Here is a 22928-nt window from a genome sequence, read left to right on the forward strand (position 1 = left end):
CCAGACTGTCCTCCCTCCGGGGCCTTTTCCAATCCGATGGGTAATTGAGGCTCCGGAAGTCACCTCATGGACTACAGTGGCTTCCAATACCTAGTTGCTCAGCTAGGAGAGTACGCCTCACAGCATTCCGCCCGCCACAAACCACTCTCACCCTCGAGGGCAGTCAGGGCTGGAGAGACCTCGCTTCCCGGAACTGTTCCCGCCTTGGAAAACGTTTGCGCATGCGTGACCCAGGCCAGCCCCGCCCCTATCCTTGCTGAGGCCTACGGGGCACTCACGCATGCGTACTTGGGTGTTCGGGTTGCGCATGCGCATCCGAGAAACCGCTCGCTGTATTAATGCTTGCGAGGACCCGAGGACCCACACCCCTCTTTGGAATATGTCCACCCGTGGACATATGGACCAAGAGGACATCTGAAGTGCCCAAAGACCTCAGAAAGGGCCATGTGGAAGGTCCCTAGTCTTTCCCCAAGCGTGCGCGCTGCTCGGTCCACTCCTCCGTCCCTCACAAAGCCTTCCTAGACTTTCCTCCTGGGGCTTAGTCCACTCGGTGTGGAACTTAGGAGCCAGACATCACCTCAGGGAATATCCTGGGTCCTAATACCTGGCCACTCACCTAGAGGAACAGGCCTCAGGACAGCGGCCCGAAACCCTGCTTCCGTTCGACGACGCTCACAGCTAGTTAGTCCTCACTTCCGGAAAATAGTGGGGCCGCCACTTGGGCGCATGCGTGCGCCTGTCCAATCCTTTTCCTTGCCTAAGCCCAGCTGCAATCATGCAGGCGTGGACAGGAAGTTGCACTTTAAGGCAGGGGAGGACAGGAAACGCCCCTGCTCCTGTTTTAATTAGGCACAACTGTGGACATGTGGACCCAGATAAATGTCTCCTGTGCCCAAAGACTTCAGAAAGGGCCACAGCGTGGGTCCCTAATCCTGCTGCGACCACAACACATGCTGCCCTGTCCTGCCCACTCTTCTCAGTCCCTGCTTCGTATCAAAGCTTTCCCACAGGGCCCTTCCTGGCCTCCCCCACTCCACTGTAGAATTCAGGCTGCGGATGATATCACCTCAGGGATTATCCTGGGTCCCAATACCTAGTCACTCACCTATAGGGACACAGGTCACCACAATCCTCAGACCCTCTTGCTCTCCCACAGGGAGTCCCAGGTATGCCTCACTTCCAGAAAGTGTTGCATACCTCTGTGGAAAACCATGTCTGCATAGGTGAGCCTGGCCATCTTGAGGCCCACCCCGTAATAAGGCATACTGGACTTGGAGCTTTAGGTCGTGCATGCATAAGCTAGGAACTCACCTAGGGAGGGCTGAGAGTGCCAGGAACACCTCTGCTCCCTGCTTGCAATGCTTCAACATGTACAAGTATAGACCTGTTCAGAATGGCAGGAATACCAGAAGGGTACTGAAAGGGCCATGGAGAAGGGCCCTAGTCTCTGCAGGGGCAAGCGCTCTGTCCTGCCCCACCCCCACCCCCCCCCACCCCCCCCCCCCGCCTTGGCGTCCCTAACACCTTCACAAAGCTCTCCCAGGAAGCCCTTCTGGCCCCTGTCCACTCCAGGGTGGAAGTGAGGCCCATGGCATCACCTCATGGGCCCTAACACCTACTCACTCACCTATAGACATGCTTCCTGACAGTCACCAGAGACTCTCCTTTTCCAGGGTTAGTCCTCACTTCTGGAAACTAACAGTGCTGGCCTCTCTAGAGAAACAGGCAAGCATGCATGACACTAGCTGAAGGTGCCCCTAAGGGACACCCATCCAGCAATCATGCGAGTGTAACTTGGGGCTTGTAGTGGTTCAGGCTTGACTCATGTCTGTGGTGGCACATGTGAATCTGACCTTAGGGAATGCAGGAAACAAACAATGACAGCAGTTAACTCGACCCTACCTGTGCATGCGCACACACGCACACGCACACACAGACACACACAGACACACACACACACACACACACACACACACACACAGAGAGAGAGAGAGAGAGAGAGAGAGAGAGAAGAAGAGAGAGAGAGAGAGAGAGAGAGATAGTTACTTGACTATTTAGGAAGGAAGTTAAGAACCACTGTTACCCATAGGAAGAATCCCAAGTCCTTGCTGCTGTGGGGATTTGCAATGCTGTATCTACTGAGGGGAGTACCTTTGTGTTCATCAAAATGGGTAAAGTTACATCAGCCCATCACACAGTCATTCCACCACTTGGTATGGGCCGGTCCCCTGAATAGACGCATTTGAGAAAATATAGGTACACAAAAGCTCGTGGCAGCCCTAGTCACAGTGGGAAAGTCCCAAATTACTCTCTCATGATAAAGAGATACACAGAGCATAGCACATGAGCACAACACAATACTTACCCAGCCCTGAGAGGAATGCACTGCCCCCCGCCCCATGAACGTCGGGAGTATTATAAGTGAAATGGGTCAGGCAAAAAGCATGTTCTGTAATGTCCCATGTATGTGCTGTGAGCAAAGTAGAAAAACCCTGAAGAGGCGAACTTTCCAAAATGGTGTCATCTAATTGGATGAGAAAACATCCTACTAGATGCAGGGAAGGGTGCATGAAGTAGTAGGCATGCCTTGAGGCAGCTAAAAGGAACACAGTTTCCTCTCTCTGTGTCGCTGTCTCTCTGTCTCTCTGTCTCTGTCTCTGTGTGTTTGTGTGTGTGTGTGTCTGTGTGTTTGTGTCTCTGTGTATGTGTGTGTGTGTGTGTGTGTGTGTCTGTGTGTGTGTGTCTGTGTGTGTGTGTGTGTGTGTATGTGTCTTGTGTTGGGTGTGTTTCTGTTTCGTATGCGTCTGTGTGTGTTGGGTGTGGTTGTGTGTGTGTGTGTGTGTTGATTTGAATGAGATAGCCTCCACAGCCTGAGGCTTTCGAATACTCGTTTCCTAATAGATGGCACTGTTTGGGTTTGTTGGGAGTGTGGCACTGAGGGAGGAAATATGCCACTGTGGGTGGGTTTTGAGGTTTCCAAAGCCTCCTGCAATTTGAAGTTTGCTCTCTCTCCTTCCTGCTTGGGATTAGAGAGGGTTTTTTTTGGGGGGGGGATGGTGTTGCCACTTGAATTCCTGCAGGTCTACGGTCCTCCATATTTTCTGCCCAAACACTTATTTACATCTGGAGAAACAATCTGCCTGGCTTCAGAATTCTGACAGGTGTAAGGGTGATCTTCTGACATCTGGCCCCCACGTCATCTTATTATATTAGAAGGCAGAAAGGAGCCCGTCATCTCCTGTCTTGCCTTGTCTCAGACCCTCTGTGGTCAAAGCCCCTGCACGAAGACCCCCTGGGCCCTGGAATGGCAGCATCACCTTCTGTAGTATGTGTGTGCGTGCTTATTTTCTTTCATGCATGCAGCTGCAGGGGATTGGCAGAGGTGGGGGTGGGGACGACTAGGTGACAGGGATGTAAGTGAACAGTCAGCCTCCTGGGTGGATTACTACTTCCTGATTTCCACAGAGAACTGGCTACTAGGAGAGAACGTTTTTCCGATGACACTGTGGTTGCCATGACAACGGGGACAAGCCATTCTTTCCTGGTTACAGATACATTTGCGAAGGATACTCAGACTGGAGAGGTGGAATCACTAGACAGACATGCAAAGCGCGTAGGTAGGTGCCTGCAGCCAGCCTGACTGAGTGGGAGCTGAGCCTGTGAGTGTGCCTCGGGAGCGTGCTTGCTCTTTCATGGGACAGGAGAGGTTCTCACTACTACTCTTTGAAGCGAAGCCCCAAGGACTGGCTGCTCAGCCAGCCCTGTCTCTTTGTCCTCAGGTGACACCTCTTTGGTGCCAGCTTCATCGTTTCAGGCCCTGAAAGCATAGATCACCAACCCACGTAAATGGATGCCTCGTCTCTGTTTGGCTATGATTGTCACATGGGCTCCTGACCGTGTTCGTGTGACAGCACCTTACCCGAGATAGTTGTGGCTTGTGTTGTCTGAGAGAGAGAGACAGAGAAAGAGAGAGAGAGAGAGAGAGAGAGAGAGAGAGAGAGAGAGAGAGTAGGTAAACGGGGAGGGGGGTGAGGACTGCCATTTCCCTTGGAGGGATGAAGAGACTGGAGACCTGACAAGACATGCCTCCAAAAGAGGGCTGCCTCTAAACAGGTCACTAATCGAAACTGGGCAGACTGAGGTAAAACCAGTGTGGTATGAACGTCTGAGGAAGGGGCAGAGTTTGTTCCCTCGACAGCTATTAGTTTGTGTCAGGGCCTGAGTCTTTACTCCACTCACGGTTGGGTTAAGCATCAGCTAGCTGGGCCTTACAGGATGAGCAGCTGGGGTTTCTCTCTGACCCGCCAGCACATCATGTGGATCTCTCTGGGTATCTCTGCCCCTGTGAGCGAGCAATATTCGTTGTACCCTTCTTGCACCCTCTCATCAGACTGTCCCCCGTCTGTCTGTCTTACTGCCACAGGGAGGGAAGCCATCTGGAAGTTCCCATCTGGAGAACATATGAATAAACCTGGAACACGGGGATTGCGTGCAAGTTCTTGATAGAAGGCCTTCAGGCACGGGGCCAAGGCATGTGCTGAGATGGAGATTTCAGGATTCCATCTTGCACACTTCTCCATTCACCTCTGGGTAAGATAGTGCTGTTTTCATCGGAAAGGTAACTGTTGAAGGTAGTGCACTGGAGGAGATGCCTGAAACGATGGAGGCAGAAGGCAATACTGACAATATTTAAGCAGGCTGTAGAAAATGTAAGGACTTTTCTATGCCCTGGAGCAATAGGCGTGACAGATGGGATACACACACTGGGGAGAGTGCGGCCTGATATGAATGCAGACACTTTTCTTTATGACCGGGTTACAGATGCTGCATGGATGCCTTGGGCTTGTGGGCTTGAACACATACTTGGTATTCCCAGGGATGCTTTCTAACTCAGGAAGTGTGTGAGGCTGAGGACATCATGCTTGAGGCAAGCAGAGGCGCATGCAGGCCTGCCTGGGGTGGAAAGCTTGCATTCTGTAAGTGTAACTAGGGCATCTGTGGTTTCTAAGGGCAGCGAGTGAGGGGTGGGCTCTCTCGTGCCTGAAGCGTGGTGCCTGGATATGGGGCATAGTTGAGCTTAATGGTGCTCGTTCAGCCTTGCTGGAGGGCGTGTGAGAAGAAGGTCCAGCAGAAGGCAGCCGCAAGTCACCGAGGCACCTATGTTTTCCTCAGGAGACAGCTGTGACCCAGGACTCCAAGGGGGCTGGATCAGAGGATCACACAGATTCCTCAGAGGAAGGATTACTATGGGTGATCCCGAAATTGGGCCCCAGACCTCCACAGTACACATTTGGTATTGCATCACCGAGCAGGTGTGGCCTGGACAGACCTAGACTCCTTTATGTAGATAGCCACTTTGTGCACTGTGACATCCGATTTGAAGTCAGAAAGTCTTGAATGGGAATACGGCAGAAGGGGCACTGCACATTTGCACAGTGAATAGGGAGCTTTAATGTACCGATGGGTGTTTATGGATGCAGAGAGTGGGAAGGGGAGGATTGAGGTAATGATGAGAATATCATTTGCCTCCCATATTTCTGTACAGTTGGGAACTCCTATGGATAAGGACTGAAGTCGCTAAGGGAGAGCTCGGTGGGCCCTCACTCACAGAAGGGATGTGGGGTAACTTTTTGGGAGTCCCCAAGAAGAGCAGTTTGTCCTTAGGAAGCTGTGTCAGGAGCTCAGAGTCCACAGTGTTCTGCCTCACTGTGCCTGGTAATGACAGGAGCCACCAGCACCCTGGCACGAATGGTGAGCAGCTGTGGCACATGAGCCCTTCCTGGTTCTTCCGTGTTGTGGTCCTTCAAAGACCGTGGTCCTTCTCGGCAAGCACAGTGGGCCTCTTTTGAGGGTCAGACAGATGTGGGCTTTGCTCCCCGCATGCATGCATGACATGCACACTGCTGATAGGAAACCATGGCCCCAAGGCAAGAGCAGCCAGGAAAGGAGTAGACCACCGACACACACCCGGTCACAGTGAAGAGAAGAAAGGGATGAGATTCCACTGAGCAGCACAAGGGGAAGGAACTATGTGGAGAGGCAGAGCATGGAGGAACATGAACAGGAGAGCTACACTACAGATGACATTGGACACCACTTCCGATTCAAAGCATGCCCTCTGGACTTGTGGATGGACAAGTGATGAACCAGGCCAACAAGTAGCTGCTTTGATTTCCTGTCTATCTAAGACTTTGTGGATTAACATTAGGACACAGAGGTTGTGGGCAGGAGAGTTCTGTGGCCTGGGATCTGTTGGTAGCGCAGTGCCCATCACAGACAGATGTGGGTGTGTAAGGTCTGTGGACTTGAGGTTGCGGCAGGAGGATGGGCAATTCCAACAGAGACACTTAACCCTGCCGCTCTCCATCTGACACTCCTGGGTCTGCCAATTGGTAAGCATTTCTCCACGATGAGGTGCTTTCTTTCAGGGGCTCTCCTTTGGGCCATGTGGACACTTGATCCCACAGTGAGGTCCAGGATGGAGTTTGGAACAAGGAATCTGAACCAAAATATGTGGTCCTGGGGTGGGGGGTGGGTGGGGGCGGGGAGGCCGGAAGCTATGACAGTGACAGCAACCATCCTTACTTGCCATGTTGTGTGTATCACCATGAAGATTTCCCCACCCACTTGCTCCTCCTCAACCTGGTATCTATCTCACTGGTGTGGAAGGCAGCGGTGCACTAGGTGTCCATGGGCTTCCTGGAGGTGAGGCAGGGTGGGATTAGCTCCCTAGGAAAGAGAACAATGAGGCTCCCCCATTCCCCGACATAATCCCAGGGAGCCCCAAGGACCAGGCTGGGCAAGAAAATACACAGGCCATCTAAGTAAAGACACTCACCTCTCCAGGAGGAAGTTCACCACCCCAGCCTCAGGGTGGGCAACCGTGTGTTACACACCTGCTCTGGATCCTTCCATATCTTCTCCCCCACACACCCTCACCTCTGTAGAACAGACTTTGTGTACTCCCTTGCTTTCTCTCTCCTCACCTCATTGAGCTGTTGCTTCTGTGTCCACTAAAGGCGAATTCCCTCCTGATGCAGCTCTGCTTTCCTCTCCCCAGCCACAGGATACGCCCACGTCACCCTGAGCTAGGACGTCAATTCAAGCTTGTCTACCAGATTCTGGAAGGAGGATAGCACTACAGGCAGGTCACAGACGACCAGCAGTCACAGAGCCCACCACAACCAAGGGAGCAACCCTGTCCTGATCAGCACAGCTCCAGAGTCCCATCACCATGGACTCTGCAGAGTATGTGCTCTGTAGCTGGAAGGGCCAGATGTGGCCTGCACGGGTGTTATCCAGACCCAGGACCTCATCCCACAGTAAGAGGAGAGGGGCATCTTTCCTGGAGGTCCAGATTCTGCCTGTGGGAGAGAAGACGAGAGTGAGGAGCACAGAGGTGAGGCCCCTAACCAGGTCTGAAATTGTAACCATCGCCTCCTTGGCAGGAAAGGAGTCACAGGGTAATGGCTCGCCACGGCAGACCAGGGCATACAGAAGAGCCCTCAAGGTGGCACTGGATGTCCTGGGCGAGGGAACCTGCTTGCATCAAAGAGGAAGGGCAGGTGGCCAAAGAAGAACCAGCACAGCGACTCTGAAGGTTCCAGAAGAGCAGGCCAACTCCAGCTCACACCAGCGCCTGCACCTCCAAGAGCACAACCAGAAAGGCCAAGGGCTCTCCCACCGGAGTCCTGGGAAGCGGGGCCGCCTGGGACCTGTGTTGATGGGCTCACAGAATGAGCCTGCAGTGCAAGGGGGGAAAGCCCAGGCACACACTGCTGTTGGGCCCCCTCACTTTGAAATGCAAGGGAACTTGTTAAGAGGCACTAGATTGTGGCCAAGTTCCTACAAGCCACCAGCAGGAAATGCTGGTGATAATCCCAACAAGAGAAAGCTGAGCACATCCAAGCTCAGGTCTTTGAGCACCCCAGCCTCCAGGGAGGGTGCCCGGGCTAAAAACGAGCAGCAGGCTGCCTCCGGGCCACCGAGACATGCCTCTACCTCGCCCAAAGCTCTCCAGCAGCAAGTACGGTGTGGAGGCCTGGAGATCAGGGCTATTGGAGCCCAAAGGAAGACCACCCTCCCAGAGAACAAGCAGGACCCCGGCCCTAGAACCCCAAAGCCAGACTCAAAGGGGGCATCGGCAGCCTGCACGCCTCCAATCCCGAGGCTGCGAAGATCAGTCCGCATTGCTAGCAGGAAAAGGAAGGTCCATGTGCTGTGTGCACAGTGCATGCTGCCAGATCTGGAAATTCCAGTGCACTCAAAGGTGACTAGCACCAGGGGCAAGAGGAGAGTGGCTGGAGTTGAAGAAGTCTGCCAAGCCACCAACGTGGCTTCTGCCCAGGGGCCAAATACCATCGAACGAGGGATGCTGGTCTGGTTCAAATTCCAGGACCTTCCTTTCTGGCCAGCCGTGGTCAAGAGTGTCAACAAAAACGACAAGATGGCGAGGGTGCTGCTGATCGAGGGCAACATGCAGTTTGAGCACAAGGGTGTCCGAGTCCCTCTCCGAAAGCTGAAGCACCTGGACTGTGGGGAGAAATCAGTGCTCCTGAGGAGAGCCAGCAGAGTGTATGGTCAGGCCATCAACTGGTGCCTGTCAGTGATCAACCACTACAGAGAGGTCCTCGCCTGTGGCTCCTTCCTGGGCTCCTTTATGGATTACTACACCGCGCAAGCCAGTTACCCGCTAAGGAGAGCCATCCAAGAGGGGGACCTGCACATTGATTTCCCCAAGGTGAGCTATGCAGACTTGGAAGATTGGGAGGAGGAGACCGCCCTGGGTGGGAAGGGGCCCCGTAAGAAACTCCTGCCTGACCGCATGAGGGCCGCTTGGGACAGAGCCAACCAGAAGCTCGTAGACTTCATCGTGAAGAGAAAGGGGGCAGACCAGCACCTGCTGGACATCGTAAAGGGCAGGAAACCGTCCAGGTGGCTGGACAACCTTTGGAAGTCAAAGAGGGAAGTCTTCTGCATTGAGACCTACCTGGAGGACGAGGACCAGTTGCATCTCGTGGCCAGACATTTGCAAGAAATATCCAACGAAGCAGATGAGGCCCTGCTCTCCCTGGCAAGGGGAGACAAAGTCCGATTTACCATGGAGGTTCTTCTTCCAGAAGCTATCATCTGCTCCATCGCTGCCCTGGATGAGCTTAGCTACAAGGAGGCAGAAGAGAAGTACCTGCGTGGCCCACCTGTGCACCATCGTGAGAAAGAGCTCTTTGATAAGACCATCCTAAAGGCGGCCCGGAAGAGGTCAGCAGCCAGGATTTGGGCCGCCAAGGACCCCTCTGCACCCATTCCTTAGAAGGGAGCTTCCTTCTTTCAGCCATCACCCCTGCAGCTCCGCCTCCAAAAGAGGACCACCTGGGAGACTGCGGGGCTTGAAAGATCCTCACGGTATACGTGTTTCTCCCGCCCTCCTCCCCCCGCCCCTCAAAATAAATTATCACATCCGTGCTTGATGGTGCAGATGTCTCGATCTGCTTGACAATTCCTGTTAGTTTCAGGCCAGGTCTAGCCTTCTTCGGCCTGTGCCCAAGTGCAGAGAAGTCCCATAGGGGTGCCTCTCTGGAACATGGCCAGCCGTGGGTGGAGTATTAGCTAGCTACGCACAGCCTTACACTCGATGCACGGAGCCCACACACTCAGACAGCACACCACATCCCTGATGACACTGTGTCTTGTGTCTCTGACTGCCCCCATACTTCCTGTCCTCTCTAGGGTACTATGGGTGGGGCCAGGGTTCCACTGTTTTCTCCACTATCTCACGTTCTTTGCTCATTCACGATGTTGAAGGAGAGGAACAGATGTGTGCTTTGCAGCCAAAGAAGGGGTTGGAAATGTGTGACCCTGGAGATAGCAGATTTCAAAGAACTCTCTCTCTCTCTCTCTCTCTCTCTCTCTCTCTCTGTGTGTGTGTGTGTGTGTGTGTGTGTGTGTGTGTGTGCATATGTAAGAGAGACAACGTGTGTGTGTGCGCGTGCGTGCATGCTTGCACAAGTCATAAGTCAGAATCATAAGTCAGAATCTCGTATCTTCTTCAGTTATTCCCTCTTTATTTTTTGAGACAGGACCCCTGGAGCTGTGGCTCACTGATTGTGCTAGAATGACTTAGCCAGGCAGGACTTTTTATTTGTTTATTTTGGCCTGGCTCTGAGGTGCTGAGATTACAGATACCTCTCCATATACCCCCCCTTTTTTTTAAAAGTGTGTACTGGGTAATGAACTCATGTTTTCTCCAGTTGTAGGAAACACTTCATATTTTCAGCCATTGTCCACTCCCCAGAGACTTCATACTCTTAATGAGAAAGATTTGCCAACCTCATGGGATGACTCTTTGCAGTAGACTTCATTTTCTACCCAGCAACATTCATAGGAAAGCCACCAAATAACAAACACTCCAAGGGACTGGTGGCTTATGTGTGGCTGCCTGTACAGCTAAAGGATCTTAAGACAACTTAAAGAATCAGTTGTCTCATATGGTCTTCATAGCCCATATGTAAAACAGTTATTACATTCATGGGCCACCTTTAACTGGGTGACACCCTGAGATTGGGTAGGACTGGTGTCAGCTATACTTTAGAATTCTTGTCAAATCGAATGGAAGACATTGATCAGAGAGGAGAGAAAGCTTTTTGAGCGTCAAGCCATTGGGGACAGTCTTGATGTGCCTCTGAAAAATTCCTAGGAGAAGCTATTCATGCTGATCCACAAGTTCAGGCTGAATCTGACGACCATATGTTGTCCCTATGCAGGAAAGCAGCACTAAACGCATGGGATAAGGTTCGTGAGCCAGGGGAAAGACTGTAAGCTTATGCCAGAATAGAGCAGGGACCAACAGAACTATTCAAGGACTTCTTAGACTGGTTCACCACAGCAGTAGAATTGCAAGTAACAGATCCAGCAATAAGACATTCGATTGTGTATACATGAGCTTATGACAATGCAAACCCAATATGCAAAAGAATACTTTTGCCTTTAAAGATCAGATCAGCTCCACAAGAAGAATGGGTTTGCATACTGCCCACATTGAGTATAATGTGCAAGATGCTGGAATCTGGGAAGAAGAAGCTAACCCAATTGGTTTCAAAAGGCAGCAGGAGATTAAGAGCCCCAGAGATGATAACAGAAGGGTTTGGGAAGGACACATTACAGGGATTGATATAGGTACCAAGAGGCCAGGGTTCATCACTACTATGAACCAGAGCCTCAGGCAGGAAGAGCCCAGTCCAGGAGACCACGGAAGTGTCAGTAACCTAGATGTTTCATCTGTGGTAGAATGGGGCATGTAAGGAGAAATTGTAGGCAAAGAAATTCTAAGGATCCCTCATGCAAAAGGCCACTGCCTTCTGTATTGTGTTTGAGATGTGGTAAGGGCTAATGTGTGTAGATCGACCAGGGACATACAAGGGAACCCATAAAGGCTAGGAAACACTGAAGGCAACTCAAGAAGGCCCCCACATCAAAAAAGATCTGGTCATTTCCAGTAACTTGTAGAAGACAATCTCTCACAGGACAAATAGATAGTTCTTTGTCTATTGTGAAAGATGACAATGCCATAGATGACAGTTTGGCTAGTGATGAAGAATCAGATAGGACTGGACAAGACGAAAAGTGCATATTTTGGCAGACCTCAATCAAAGATAGAAGACCTCACTTAAAGGTACAAATTAATAATAAAATTATTAACGGCATATTAGACATGGGCGTGGACATTACTATTATTACCCACAAGTCCTGGCTGAAGGACTGGCCACTTAGGGAAGTGAATGTAAAATATTTGGGAATTGGAACACTATCTAGAGTTTAACAGAGTGTTCGCTCGGTGGTCTGCATTGGACCGGAAGGACAGAAAGGGAGACTGAAACCTTACGTGGCAAATATAGCTATAAACCTCTGGGGTCGTGATCTCTTCTTACAGCAATGGAAAAGTTAAATTAACATCCCTCCAATGTCAGATACAAATTATGTACAGTCGCTGGATAGTAGGAAGGATCGTGTAAGACGCTATGGAAATAGTTACCAACCATCCAGGTTGTACAGAAATTAAATACAAATGATTGACCTTCAGAGTAACCAAAGGCCCTGCCATTGAAGTGACTTACGGATGAACCTGTCTGGATAGGGCAATGGCCTTTGACCTCTGAGAAGCTAGAGGCTTTAGAAAAATTAGTATAGGAACAGCTAGAGGCTGGACATATAGAGGAGTCTACCAGCCCTTGGACTTCTCCTGTATTTGTTATCAAAAAGAATTCAGGTAAGTGGAGAATGCTGACAGACCTGAAAGCCATAAATAAGGTAATTCAACCTATGGGCTCTCTACAGCTTGGAATGCCATTGCCTTCCTTAATACCTAAAGGATGACTGATCATAGTAATTGACCTGAAAGACTTTTTTCACTATACCATTAAAGAAAGTGATAGAGAGAAATTTGCATTTACTGTACCAACTCTTAATAACTCACAGCCAGTTCAGAGATATCAGTAGAAGGTTTTACCTCAAGGGATGCTAAATAGTCCTACTTTGTGTCAACACTTTGTACAACAACCTTTGGAAATAATTCATAAGAAATTTTCACAATCCCTCGTTTATCATTACATGGATGATATTCTTTTATCAGATTCCAATAAGGAAACTTTGGAATGTATGTTTGACGTGGTAAAAGAAGTTCTGCCTAGATGGGGGTTACAGATTGCCCTGTAAAAGATACAAAGAGGAGATTCTATTAACTATTTAGGATATAAGATAGACTTACAAAGAATCAGACCACAGAAGGTACAAATTAGAAGGGATCGTTATCAAACTCTTAATAGTCTTCAGAAGCTGCTAGGAGAAATTTCTCAATTACAGACAATTATTGGGGTAGAAGGACATGAATTAAAGCATTTTAAAATGGCTCTTAAAGGTGACAAGGAGCTAAACAGTTCACGGATATTATCCACTGATGCAGAAAAAGAACTACTATGGGTAGAAAATAGAATATTGGATACGCATGTAGATTGGATAAACCTTGATTTAGATTGTATTCTGGTCATCTTGCCATCCAGAGAATACCCTTCTGGAATTCTGATGCAGAGGGAAAACGCCATATTGGAGTGGATATTTCTGCCACATAAACAGAATAAAAAGTTAAAGACATATATAGAAAAGATTTCTGATTTGATTTTAAAGGGCAAATTAAGACTTCGTCAACTGACTGGAAAAGATTCAGCAGAAATCATAGTACCTTTAACTAATGAAGAAATTTCCTCCTTGTGGAAGGATCATTAATATTGACAAATAATTCTTACTGACTTTTTGGGAATGATTAACAACAATTATCCCCAAACTGACAGAATTAAATTCATAAAAAAACCAGTCTGGATTCTTCCACGTATTGTGAGACAAACTCCCATTTCTGGAGTTCTTACCTTCTACACTGATGCCAACAAATCAGGTAAGGCTGGTTATAAAGCAGGTGAGGTAAGTAAAGTAGTTCAAAGTCCGTACACATCTGTACAGAAGGCAGAATTATATGCAATTCTTATGGTGTTTGTGGATTTTACAGAACCTCTTAATATAGTTACTGATTCTCAATATGCAGAGAGAGTCGTGTTACACATTGAGACTGCAGAATTCGTTCCTGATAATACAGAATTAACTTCGTTGCTTTTACAATTACAGGAAACAATCAGAAACAGAAGTAATCCTTTATACATTACACATATCAGACCCCATACGGGTCTGCCAGGCCCACTAGCATAAGACAATGATGAGATTGACCCTTTATTAATTGGAATTGTGCTAAAATCTTCAGAATTTCATAAGAAACATCATGTAAAAAGCAAAGGTTTAAAAAGGGACTTCTCCATCACTTGGCAACCAGCCAAGGAGATAGTGAGAAACTGTCCTACTTGTTCTTTTCATAACCAAACTCCACTGCCAGCAGGCTGTAATCCTAAAGGCATTCGGAGGAATGAGATCTTGCCGATGGATGTCTTTCACTTTACAGAATTTGGAAATTTAAAATATGTACATCATACTATTGACACATTCTTGGGTTTCCAATGGGCTACTGCTCTCAACTCTGAAAAAGCTAATTCTGTTATTACACACCTTCTAAAGGTGTTGACAGTTATTGTTATACCTGCATAAATAAACCTGACAATGCTACAGCATATGTCTCCACAAAAATGGAACCGTTTTTCAAATACTATAACATAAAGCATGTCACCAGTATACAACACAATCCTACAAGACAAGCAGTGGTTGAGAGATATAATAGAACACTTAAGGAAATTCTCCATAGACAGGCTGGTAACTCAAAACCCCCCAAACATAGGTTGCATAATGCTTTATTGACACTAAACTTTCTTAATGCCAATGAAAAAGGACAAACAGCTGCAGAAAGACACTGGACTATGGAAAAAACTTCTGAACTGAATCAACCAGTATATTTCAAAGATGTATTAACCTCAGTATGGAAGCCTGGACATGTTTTTCCTTGGGGTAGAGTTTTTGCATTTGTTTCCACAGGAGAAGAAAAACTTGGATACCATCAAAGTTGATCAAGATTCAAGTTGGAAAAGACAAACCTCTCCACAAGGACAAGTGACAAGTATTTTACTGAGATATATCTCATAAACTAAATAGAAACCTCCCAAAGGAAAGGGAAGTGCTTTGTTTCTGTCTTCACAAGAAAACTCATCTCCAAAAGTCCAAGGACACTTAAGAAGAGAAGGTGGCTATAACCATCAAACAAAAGGAACGTGCCATGCGGTAAACTTTACAGCTGTCTCTCAAATAACTCTATTTCTCTTTATTTTCTAGTCCCTATTCAAGTAAATCAATGCTGGATTTAGAGTTGGATTTGGCTTTCCTCCCCTAAAATCCAAGCATGTTGTTTAACTAAACTTTAGAGTTTCTGGACTGTATCACGAAGCCAATTGATGTAATACAGAATGAGAGAAAAACTTGGGGACTGTCTTTGACTTTCTTGGCTCTTTCCTTCAAGGTGTGCACCTTCTCATAATCATTATTTTTCCACGATTGCCTTTTCCAGCATACATACATATACAAGCAAACATTTCTCTGCTAACACTTATGTTTGAGTCCCATGCAGCCAATGAAGACCCACCTGACAGCAATCCCTGGATGCTCCGGAAAAGGAATTGGGCCATACCTCCTAGACTGCACTGGATCCAACTTAGTCCATTTCAACAGACACTCTGACCAGAGCTTTGAGTACTGACTTCAATCAAGTTGAGGATTTCAATCTAGATCTTCAATCAAGCAAATCCCATCTAACATGGACTGGATATAATCCATTAGAGACTTTCACTATACTAACATTTTCTTCCCACAGGACCCCACGAGGCTACCATCGTCCCATTTCAGCAGGAGTAACTTGGAGGATGATACGCCCCATTCCCCATTATTGTCTATTAGGGTAGTGTAAGCCTAGTTAGGAATAACTTTCCTATTGTTTAGGGTTGGGATTGGAAGGAGGTGTTCAGGTTTGGACACCTCTTTCAGATGACTTTAGGGTTTAGCTGAAATAGACATGGTTAGGATGTGCAATAGCAGATTATTGTATCTTCTTGTATTTCACCTTTATGATTGTTAATTTTGGATAGTTTATACTGTTAAGTTTTAATCCTCTTTTAGACTAAAAGGGGAATTGTAGGGGACAGTAGCCATGCCTGTTAGAGGTTGGCTACAGGTGTGCCTGACCACGCCTGTCAGGGCGTGGTCAAGATGAGGTCAGGATGACGCATGAGGGGTTCTTAAGGGGCAGCAAAGCACATGTGAGCCCTTCTCTCTGGCCTAGTTGCTTTGCTGCCCCTGGAAAGCTCTGGCTTGCATTTGTCTGGCGTTTATCTGAATAAAGATATCTTAACCATAGGGACTATGGATCGGCTCTCGTTATACCAAGGAGTCTCCATGAGATGATGGGTGCAGAAGTCTGTGCACTTGGGTAAGACCTTTTGCCTGCAAGGTTTTGCCTTGTTCATGAATGTTGGCTTACTCCTGAAGTATCACCCACCTCCACAAACCAAAGAGAGATCCAAGAAGACCATGTGGGCTGGTGAGCTGATCTAGAAGGAACAAGGTCCCTTGGGTTTCATGTCCACGACTCCAGGCTGGGCACTCAGGATGTCATGTCCATTTGTGATGCTGTAAAAAAATACCTGAGGCAGATTAACTTACATGAAAAGCATAAATTTACTTTTCACAGATCTGGGTGTTGAGTCATTCACCCCTGTTTATCTGGAGAATTTATTCAGATGTCCTTCAAGGCATACTCAGTCTAGCACTCATTGTCAGTGAAATTTTGACTAGCTAAATTGTATCAGCTTTTCTTTCTCATGTCTTCATTCCTTGCAGAGTATGTGTATGTCTCTCTGTCTCTGTCTCTCTTCCCTCTTTCTGTCTCTTTCACACTGTTTTTTCTCTTTCTGTCTCCTCTCTCTCTCTCTCTCTCTCTCTCTCTCTCTCTCTCTCTCTCCTATTGGTTCTTACAACCCAGAAGACAGATTCACTCAACATCCTGGATAGTGTGATCTTGCAAGACTCCTTTTGTAAGGGCACCTGCTTGCTTTCCAGGAGGGAGTCCTTAATGCACAAATGTGAAGACCTATGCTTTATTTCGTGATGACATGTAAATAATACCACTAATCAGTATATAAGGTAGAGGGGTCAGAGTACAGGCATTAAGAATAAGACACCAGGCTTAGAACTATGAAAATGAATGGCAGTTCCAGGTCACAGTTGATAGCCTTTGGTGGAATTTAGAGGTAAGAAATGAAAGAAAGTGGAGGAAGTTTCCTGCCACCTTTGCTCAAGCAACCTAATAGAAGGCAGAGACTTCTATTTATGTAGATGGGGGAAGCCCAGGGAAATAGCAGGTATGCAAAAGTATTTGAAGCACCCTAGGTGAAACATCTGAATTTCTAAATGCCTCAGAGGCATTCAAATAGACAGTCAAATGCACATGGGCAGAACTGGAGAAGGTATCATTACCAGCACAGAACATTTCTGGAAAGCATTCCAAGACCTGAAGCTAGGAAACCACCCATACTATACTGAACTCCAAGAAAGGAATAGGAGGAGGAGAAGTAGGTGGGAGAGATTGAAGGAGAACTTCAACTGAAAGGCAGGGAAAACGGCAGAAGGTCATTTCAAATAGAGGAAGGGGTGTCCCAGAAGCCAAGAAAGAAAAGGTTAGAGAAGGAAAGGCTACTAACTGCTGAGAGAAAGAGACACTGGGCATAGAGAAAAGACAAGGGAAAACAGCTGAGGGAGGGAAAGAAGAGACAAACCTAAAAATGGGAAATGTATTGATAATCGGCTGGCAAGCCCACTGGGCCAGCTGGTAATACTAGACCATCCTGCATATTTATGTTCCCAAGGGAGTGTCTTCTCTGAGGAAAGACCCCAGGATAATTACACCTAAACCAAAAAAGAAGACAAGGTATTTATTGTATGAGCCATGACAGATTAAACAGCGCATTTCAGTAGACAGAAATTCTTACATCTGACATTAATAGCAGTAACTGGCCTGCAGGAGAACACGCAGTTTGGGCCCTGGAAGCTGAGTAAGGGAGGGATTAGGTAGTTTAGGTCAATTGAGAAAGTTGGGTTGTAAGAGAAGTCTTACAATTCTCTTTTTTCCAAAGAACTTATATACAGACTGTAGATTCTTACGATAAATCTTTCTGCCAAAGCTGCTGAATCCCACCGGCACGTGTGAGCTCTATGCCAGCCGCCCACCCGAGTTAGGGCCCAAATGAATACACAGAAACTTGCATTAGGTTCAAATGCTGCTTGGCCAATGACTAGGATTCTCATCTGTTAGCTCAGTCTTAATTATCATAAATGTATATATTTTATAAGACTTATCTTATAGAGGATGCCTTCTGCAGGCACCCTCTCTTGCTGGTAACTCACATGAGGCGGCTGGAGGAGGCGCTGAGGGGAAAAGGGGACACTTCCTGTTTATCCTCATATGCTAAATATGAGTCTCCTTGCTATGTCACTTCCTGCCTGGATCACCACTTCTCTACTACATTTCCCAGAATCCTCTATGACTCCTAGTCCTGTCTAACTTGCTGCCATTGGTTAAACAGTATTTTATTCAACAATCAATAAGATAAACATACACAGAAGTACTTTCCCCATCAGTAGATAATAATAGTAGGAATCACAGAGGCAAGAAAGAGAACCACACATGACAAACTGAAAGACCAAGTGTTAGGTCAAGTTTAATGTAACCTGTTTTGGGCAATGGTTACATGTACACAATAAGAGTGCCTTCAGCTTTGATGCTAGAAACTTTCTCCCAAAAATTGGTCAAAGACCTGTGTGTAGGATGGGGCTAGGCATGAGGAAGGGACAAAAGAGATTCACAGAAGATGGAGCAGGAGTAGAAGATGAAATTGTAAGAAAATGTACAATATAATAACCTATTAATGAAATGCCAAACACACATTGATGCATGAGGGGTTAATTTTCTCCTTAGGGTGTTCAATGGTCAAGGCTGAAAGGCTGCTTGCATTGTAGGACACAGGTGAGCACTTCCACACTACTAATGGCAGAGAACATGGGTTGCCCCACTCACAGCACATAATGGATTAATGAATGCGTACTTGGACTTAGCCCAAATTTCAGCAAGGTCACTTTCTGGTATATACCCCAGAGCCTTCCTCACTGCCAGAGGTTTAAGAAGGCAGATAGGATGCAGGTGGCATTACTGTCTGGGACAGTCCAACATGACAATAACCTAATTGGAGTATCCAACAATAAGCCAGTGCAGTATGAGTGAGATGAACACCAACAGGGAAACCAGTACTGAAAGTCAAGTGGCCAGAGTATGGTGCCCAAAGAAAGAAAAGGGGACCAAGAAAGGATCTGTAGAGGTATGATCTTCTGTGAACCTGCTTGCCCTCTCACTGTCAGAGAGATGTTATGCATGTGGCCCTGAACAATTGGTGATTGGAGAGAAAGTGGTAAGACTGGCAGGGCCTGAAACTATTTTGAGCCAGGGTAGCACAGCTCTGACGGGATCTCTAGCCCAGGCAGCAGAAGATATGGTGGGGGGACTGATGGATGGAAGACAACTGATGCTAAAACACATAGAGAGGCTTCTGGGATTTAGGTCACCCATGCTACCCTCAGCACCAAGAAAGACATGTCCCAGAACCTGTATAGTGGGATTTAGGTCACCCATGCTACCCTCAGCACCAAGAAAGACATGTCCCAGAACCTGGAAAGCTATTGACACAATAGGCAGGGAAAATTTGAACATCTCACTGTCATCACAGTGTTGTCTACATGAATTTAGGCACATTTCCCAGAAACTCTGAAGTTTTCTGTGATTAGAAGGGGAGGGACTGGCCCAAGGACAGCCAGTAAGATACAAGTCCAAGGGTTTGGGCTTCAAATCTCAAAAGCAGCTTTTCAAGAACTTGGATATACAGCAGGCAGAGCAGGGAAGGCATGCCTAATGCTGGACCACCCTCCTGTGAGCTAGCCACTGGCACCAAGGGCAGCAAAACACTCAAGTGTTGAAGATGCCTGCAGCCCCTTCCACTGGGGTGGGCACCATCCAGATGGCGCGTGCTCCGTGGGGAGTGGTGGGATGGGATGTGTGAGCTCATGTGAGCTCACGTGGTATCCATCTGTTTCAGGGACTCTACCTAGACCAGGTGTTGCTTGCCCAGCTCTGTCACTGGACTAGGTCCAGATAGGGTCTCAACAGGGGCAAAAGCCTCAGAGCACCGGCTCCTAGGCCTTGGTCAGGAGACAGAGCTAGAGGGGGCACCACAGCTTTCTGGTGCCCTTCTGTGGAGATTCCTGAGCACTCTGTGTCCCCTGTGTCAGGGGCATAGAGGTATGGTGGGGGAGGGATCAGCAGCAGGTGACATCACCAGTAGCCGCCCCAGTGACATCACAGGAGGAGTCCCCAGTTTGCTAAGGGCTAGGCGACAGCCTTGTCTCCTGAGCCTTCTGCGCCAATGGCCTGGCTGGCCCACTCCTGCAGGATGTAGAGGGTCTATTCTCCCTGGCTACCACACATCCTCCTGGAGTCTGCACTGCAGAGAGCAGCGTTAAGCCTGTGCCTGTACACTGTTCTAAGCGAGAGAGTCTGACTATACTGCTAGAAAGAGCAAGGGAGCTGGCTGGCGAGAGAATCCTGGAGAACAGCCTGGGGAATCCTTGCTGTGGGACTGAATGAGGAAGGATCCTGCTCTTAAGAGGTGCCAAATCCTGGGAGGGTACTACTAGCCCTAACAAACCCCGCCCCAACCTGCAGGCCTGCCTGAGTTGGACTGCAGGAAGGTACTAGGATGGGGAAGGCCTGTGCCCGAGGCATGGGGTGGGATGCACAAGCATTGTCTAAGGTGGTGGTTCTCAACATGTTTAATGCTATGCCCCTTTAATACAGTTCTTCATGTTGTGTTGACCCCCGACCATAACATTGTTTTCATTGTTACTTCACAACTGTAATTTTGCTGCTGTTATGAATCATAATGTAAATATCTGTGTTTGCCAGTGGTTTTAGGAGAACCCCGTGAAAGTCTTTTGACCCCAAAGGATTGAGACCCACACATTGAGAGCCTTTGCTCTAGGGATAGTGGATGAGAAGGAGCAGGGGTGGGGGAGTGTGGAAATTAACCTCCTCTCTCCCTGTTTTTGTTTGTAGGCTTGGAGACCTAGGCTGGTCTCCCTAAGTGAGTCCTAGCCTAGGCTCCTTCCCCAACCTGTCCTACTTCTGTGGAAACTGTTTCCTGCCCCTAGTGTGAGCCTTGGAAAAGTTTCACTCCACTTTACTGTGCTGGGCAAAGTATTTCATGAGGAGGATAATGCCACTGCAGCTCTGGTTGAGCTTGACCAGGAAGTCAACTATGCTTTGGTCCCAAGGAAAATTCTAGGAACTGGGGGGCCCTGAAATGTTGTCTTTGTGCCCCGTTACTCCAGCGAAGAGCTTCTTAGTCGTGTTTTCCACTTCTTGGAGCAACAGGGGCAGACTGTGGACAGTGTACCTGGAGCCCTGGGTCTGGAGCTGGACAGAGTGTGCAGGCTCCAGTCAGTCAGTCAATCCAGCCCTGGGTGGAAACCTTGCAGTACCAGCGCTTAGGTGTGTTTTCTGGGAAGGTCCAGCCAGCTCCTGGGGAGTAATACTTTGAGGTCTGGCTAGACCACACCACTGACATGTTTCAGGTGTGGCAAAGGGTCCCAGAAAGGGAAAAGAGGAGACAATTGCTGGAGGGCTTGCGGGGGACTGCCCTGTATCTTGTACATGGGCTGTTAGCAGAGAATCCAGGAAAGACTGCAGAGGACTGCCTAGAGGCCCTCATCCGGGTATTTAGAGACAATGAGTCTCAGGTCACCATCTGAATGAAGTGTTTGACTGCTCAGCAGCAGCCAGATGAGCAGCTCTCTGCCTTTGTGTTGAGGCTAAAAGTCCTGCTGCAGAAAGCCATCCCGGAGGGGGCTGTAGAGAAAACCTCCACTGATGATATCCACCTGAGGCAGGTGCTCACCAGGGCTAACCTGACTGAGACTCTGGATGAAGCTCTGAGGAGATTGAGAATGATTGGGAGGTCTCCTACTTTCCTGGCGTTGTTGGGGCTCATACAGGAGTCTAAGACACGGGAGGCAAGACTAGCCAGCAACATGGGAGCCCAGGTGTTAGATGAAGTTGGTCATCTGGTTCCTGCCCAGGTAGATGGCAGAGCCAATGCTAAGGCAGAAGATGAGAATGTGGAGAAGGAGGAAGATGGGGCAAAGGAATAGGCAGAGGATGAGGTTGAGGAAGAGATAGAAGACCATAACTGAGACCACGGCTCTGTACACCTAAGACAGGCAGGACCTGATGAGCCCATGGGGCTTCCACCCTAGCTCAGATGGGCAGTACTCCTAGAGAGTGCCCAGGGGGGCCTGGCTGGGTGCTGGATAGCCTTGACTAAGCGGGAGAACATAAGGCAGAGGATCCCATCTTGTACCAGCCTAGAAGTGTTAATGAAGGGTCAGCCCCAGAGTAGAGGAGAGGGCCTGAAGATATCTGCTATACTCCGTGGCCTGGAAGATATTAGGGAGAAAGAGTCTATATTGTAAGGATCCTGATTACCTGACTCTTCTACCCAGTCAGCATGCCTAGGCAGGCTTATGACACTGCCTTGGGAATCTCATCCTTAATTGTAGTCACAGTAACCCAGCTATTCAATGAGTATGCACTTTCATACTAGCTCTCCCATCCATTACTCCCTAGGCAAAGTGTACCAATCCCAGATGGGTGGAAGCCCTAACCCACCCAGCCAATCACTACCATAACCTAGCTTGTGCTGTGAACTTTCATTCCAGCCAAGATCCCATTTGCTCTGCTCCTGGCTCGTGTTGTGTATTCCTGGTCAGCTCTCTTGATATTCTTGCAGGCCATCCACTTGCTGCTTATTCCCTGCATATGTCTGTATTCTTACCTGAAAAGGTCCGCCACAGAGATCCCAATCCAAGCCCTTGAAGGAACCAGCAAAAAGGATGGATGATGACAATTAGGAACTGGCTGATGCTCATCTTATGACTGATTTCAACCTGGGGTGGGCATGAAGACCTGGACTAAGGATGGATGGGATCTGAGAACCAATATGTAATGATTCACTCTTGTTACTTGTGAATCAAGTTCCTCTGTTTGGTGAAATGTTCCTTTCTGTGCTTTCTGGTGTCCAGTGACTGTCTTATGCCAGAATAAATCATGATCACCTTGCAATGGGTGATTCTTCTAGAGTATCCCCCTAAAAGAAAGAACATTGACAGATGCCATCTGGAAAGAGGCATACATATCAGGGGTCCTTTGAAAGGAAGCTGAGGCATGTAGACCTCAGTGAGGCAAGCAGATGAGGTCCTTCCCCATGAATTGCAGAATGGTAGGAGATAGTATCTGT

General features: G+C 48.1%; 2 protein-coding genes across 2 annotated transcripts in view; both read left to right on the forward strand.

Moving 5' to 3' along the window:
- Positions 1–21783, forward strand: part of LOC100758339 (paraneoplastic antigen-like protein 6B) — a 54139-nt gene extending 32356 nt beyond the window's left edge. The window contains 2 exon segments of the mRNA XM_035450105.1: positions 20791–21074; positions 21077–21783. Of these exon segments, the coding sequence (XP_035305996.1) occupies positions 20791–21074; positions 21077–21783 (991 nt within the window).
- LOC100758054 (PWWP domain-containing DNA repair factor 3B) lies at positions 7235–9391 on the forward strand. Its single transcript, XM_027433116.2, has one exon. The coding sequence runs from the start codon at positions 7235–7237 to the stop codon at positions 9308–9310; it is 2076 nt and encodes a 691-aa protein (XP_027288917.1). The 3' UTR covers positions 9311–9391.
- Positions 21784–22928: the final 1145 nt, after the last annotated feature.

Source organism: Cricetulus griseus, chromosome X, assembly GCF_003668045.3.
Source record: "Cricetulus griseus strain 17A/GY chromosome X, alternate assembly CriGri-PICRH-1.0, whole genome shotgun sequence".
In the NCBI taxonomy this organism is placed as follows: Eukaryota; Metazoa; Chordata; class Mammalia; order Rodentia; family Cricetidae; genus Cricetulus; species Cricetulus griseus.

Excerpts from the sequence above, each read along its gene's own strand:
- LOC100758054 (XM_027433116.2), top strand. The coding sequence starts at position 7,235 with ATGGACTCTGCAGAGTATGTGCTCTGTAGCTGGAAGGGCCAGATGTGG.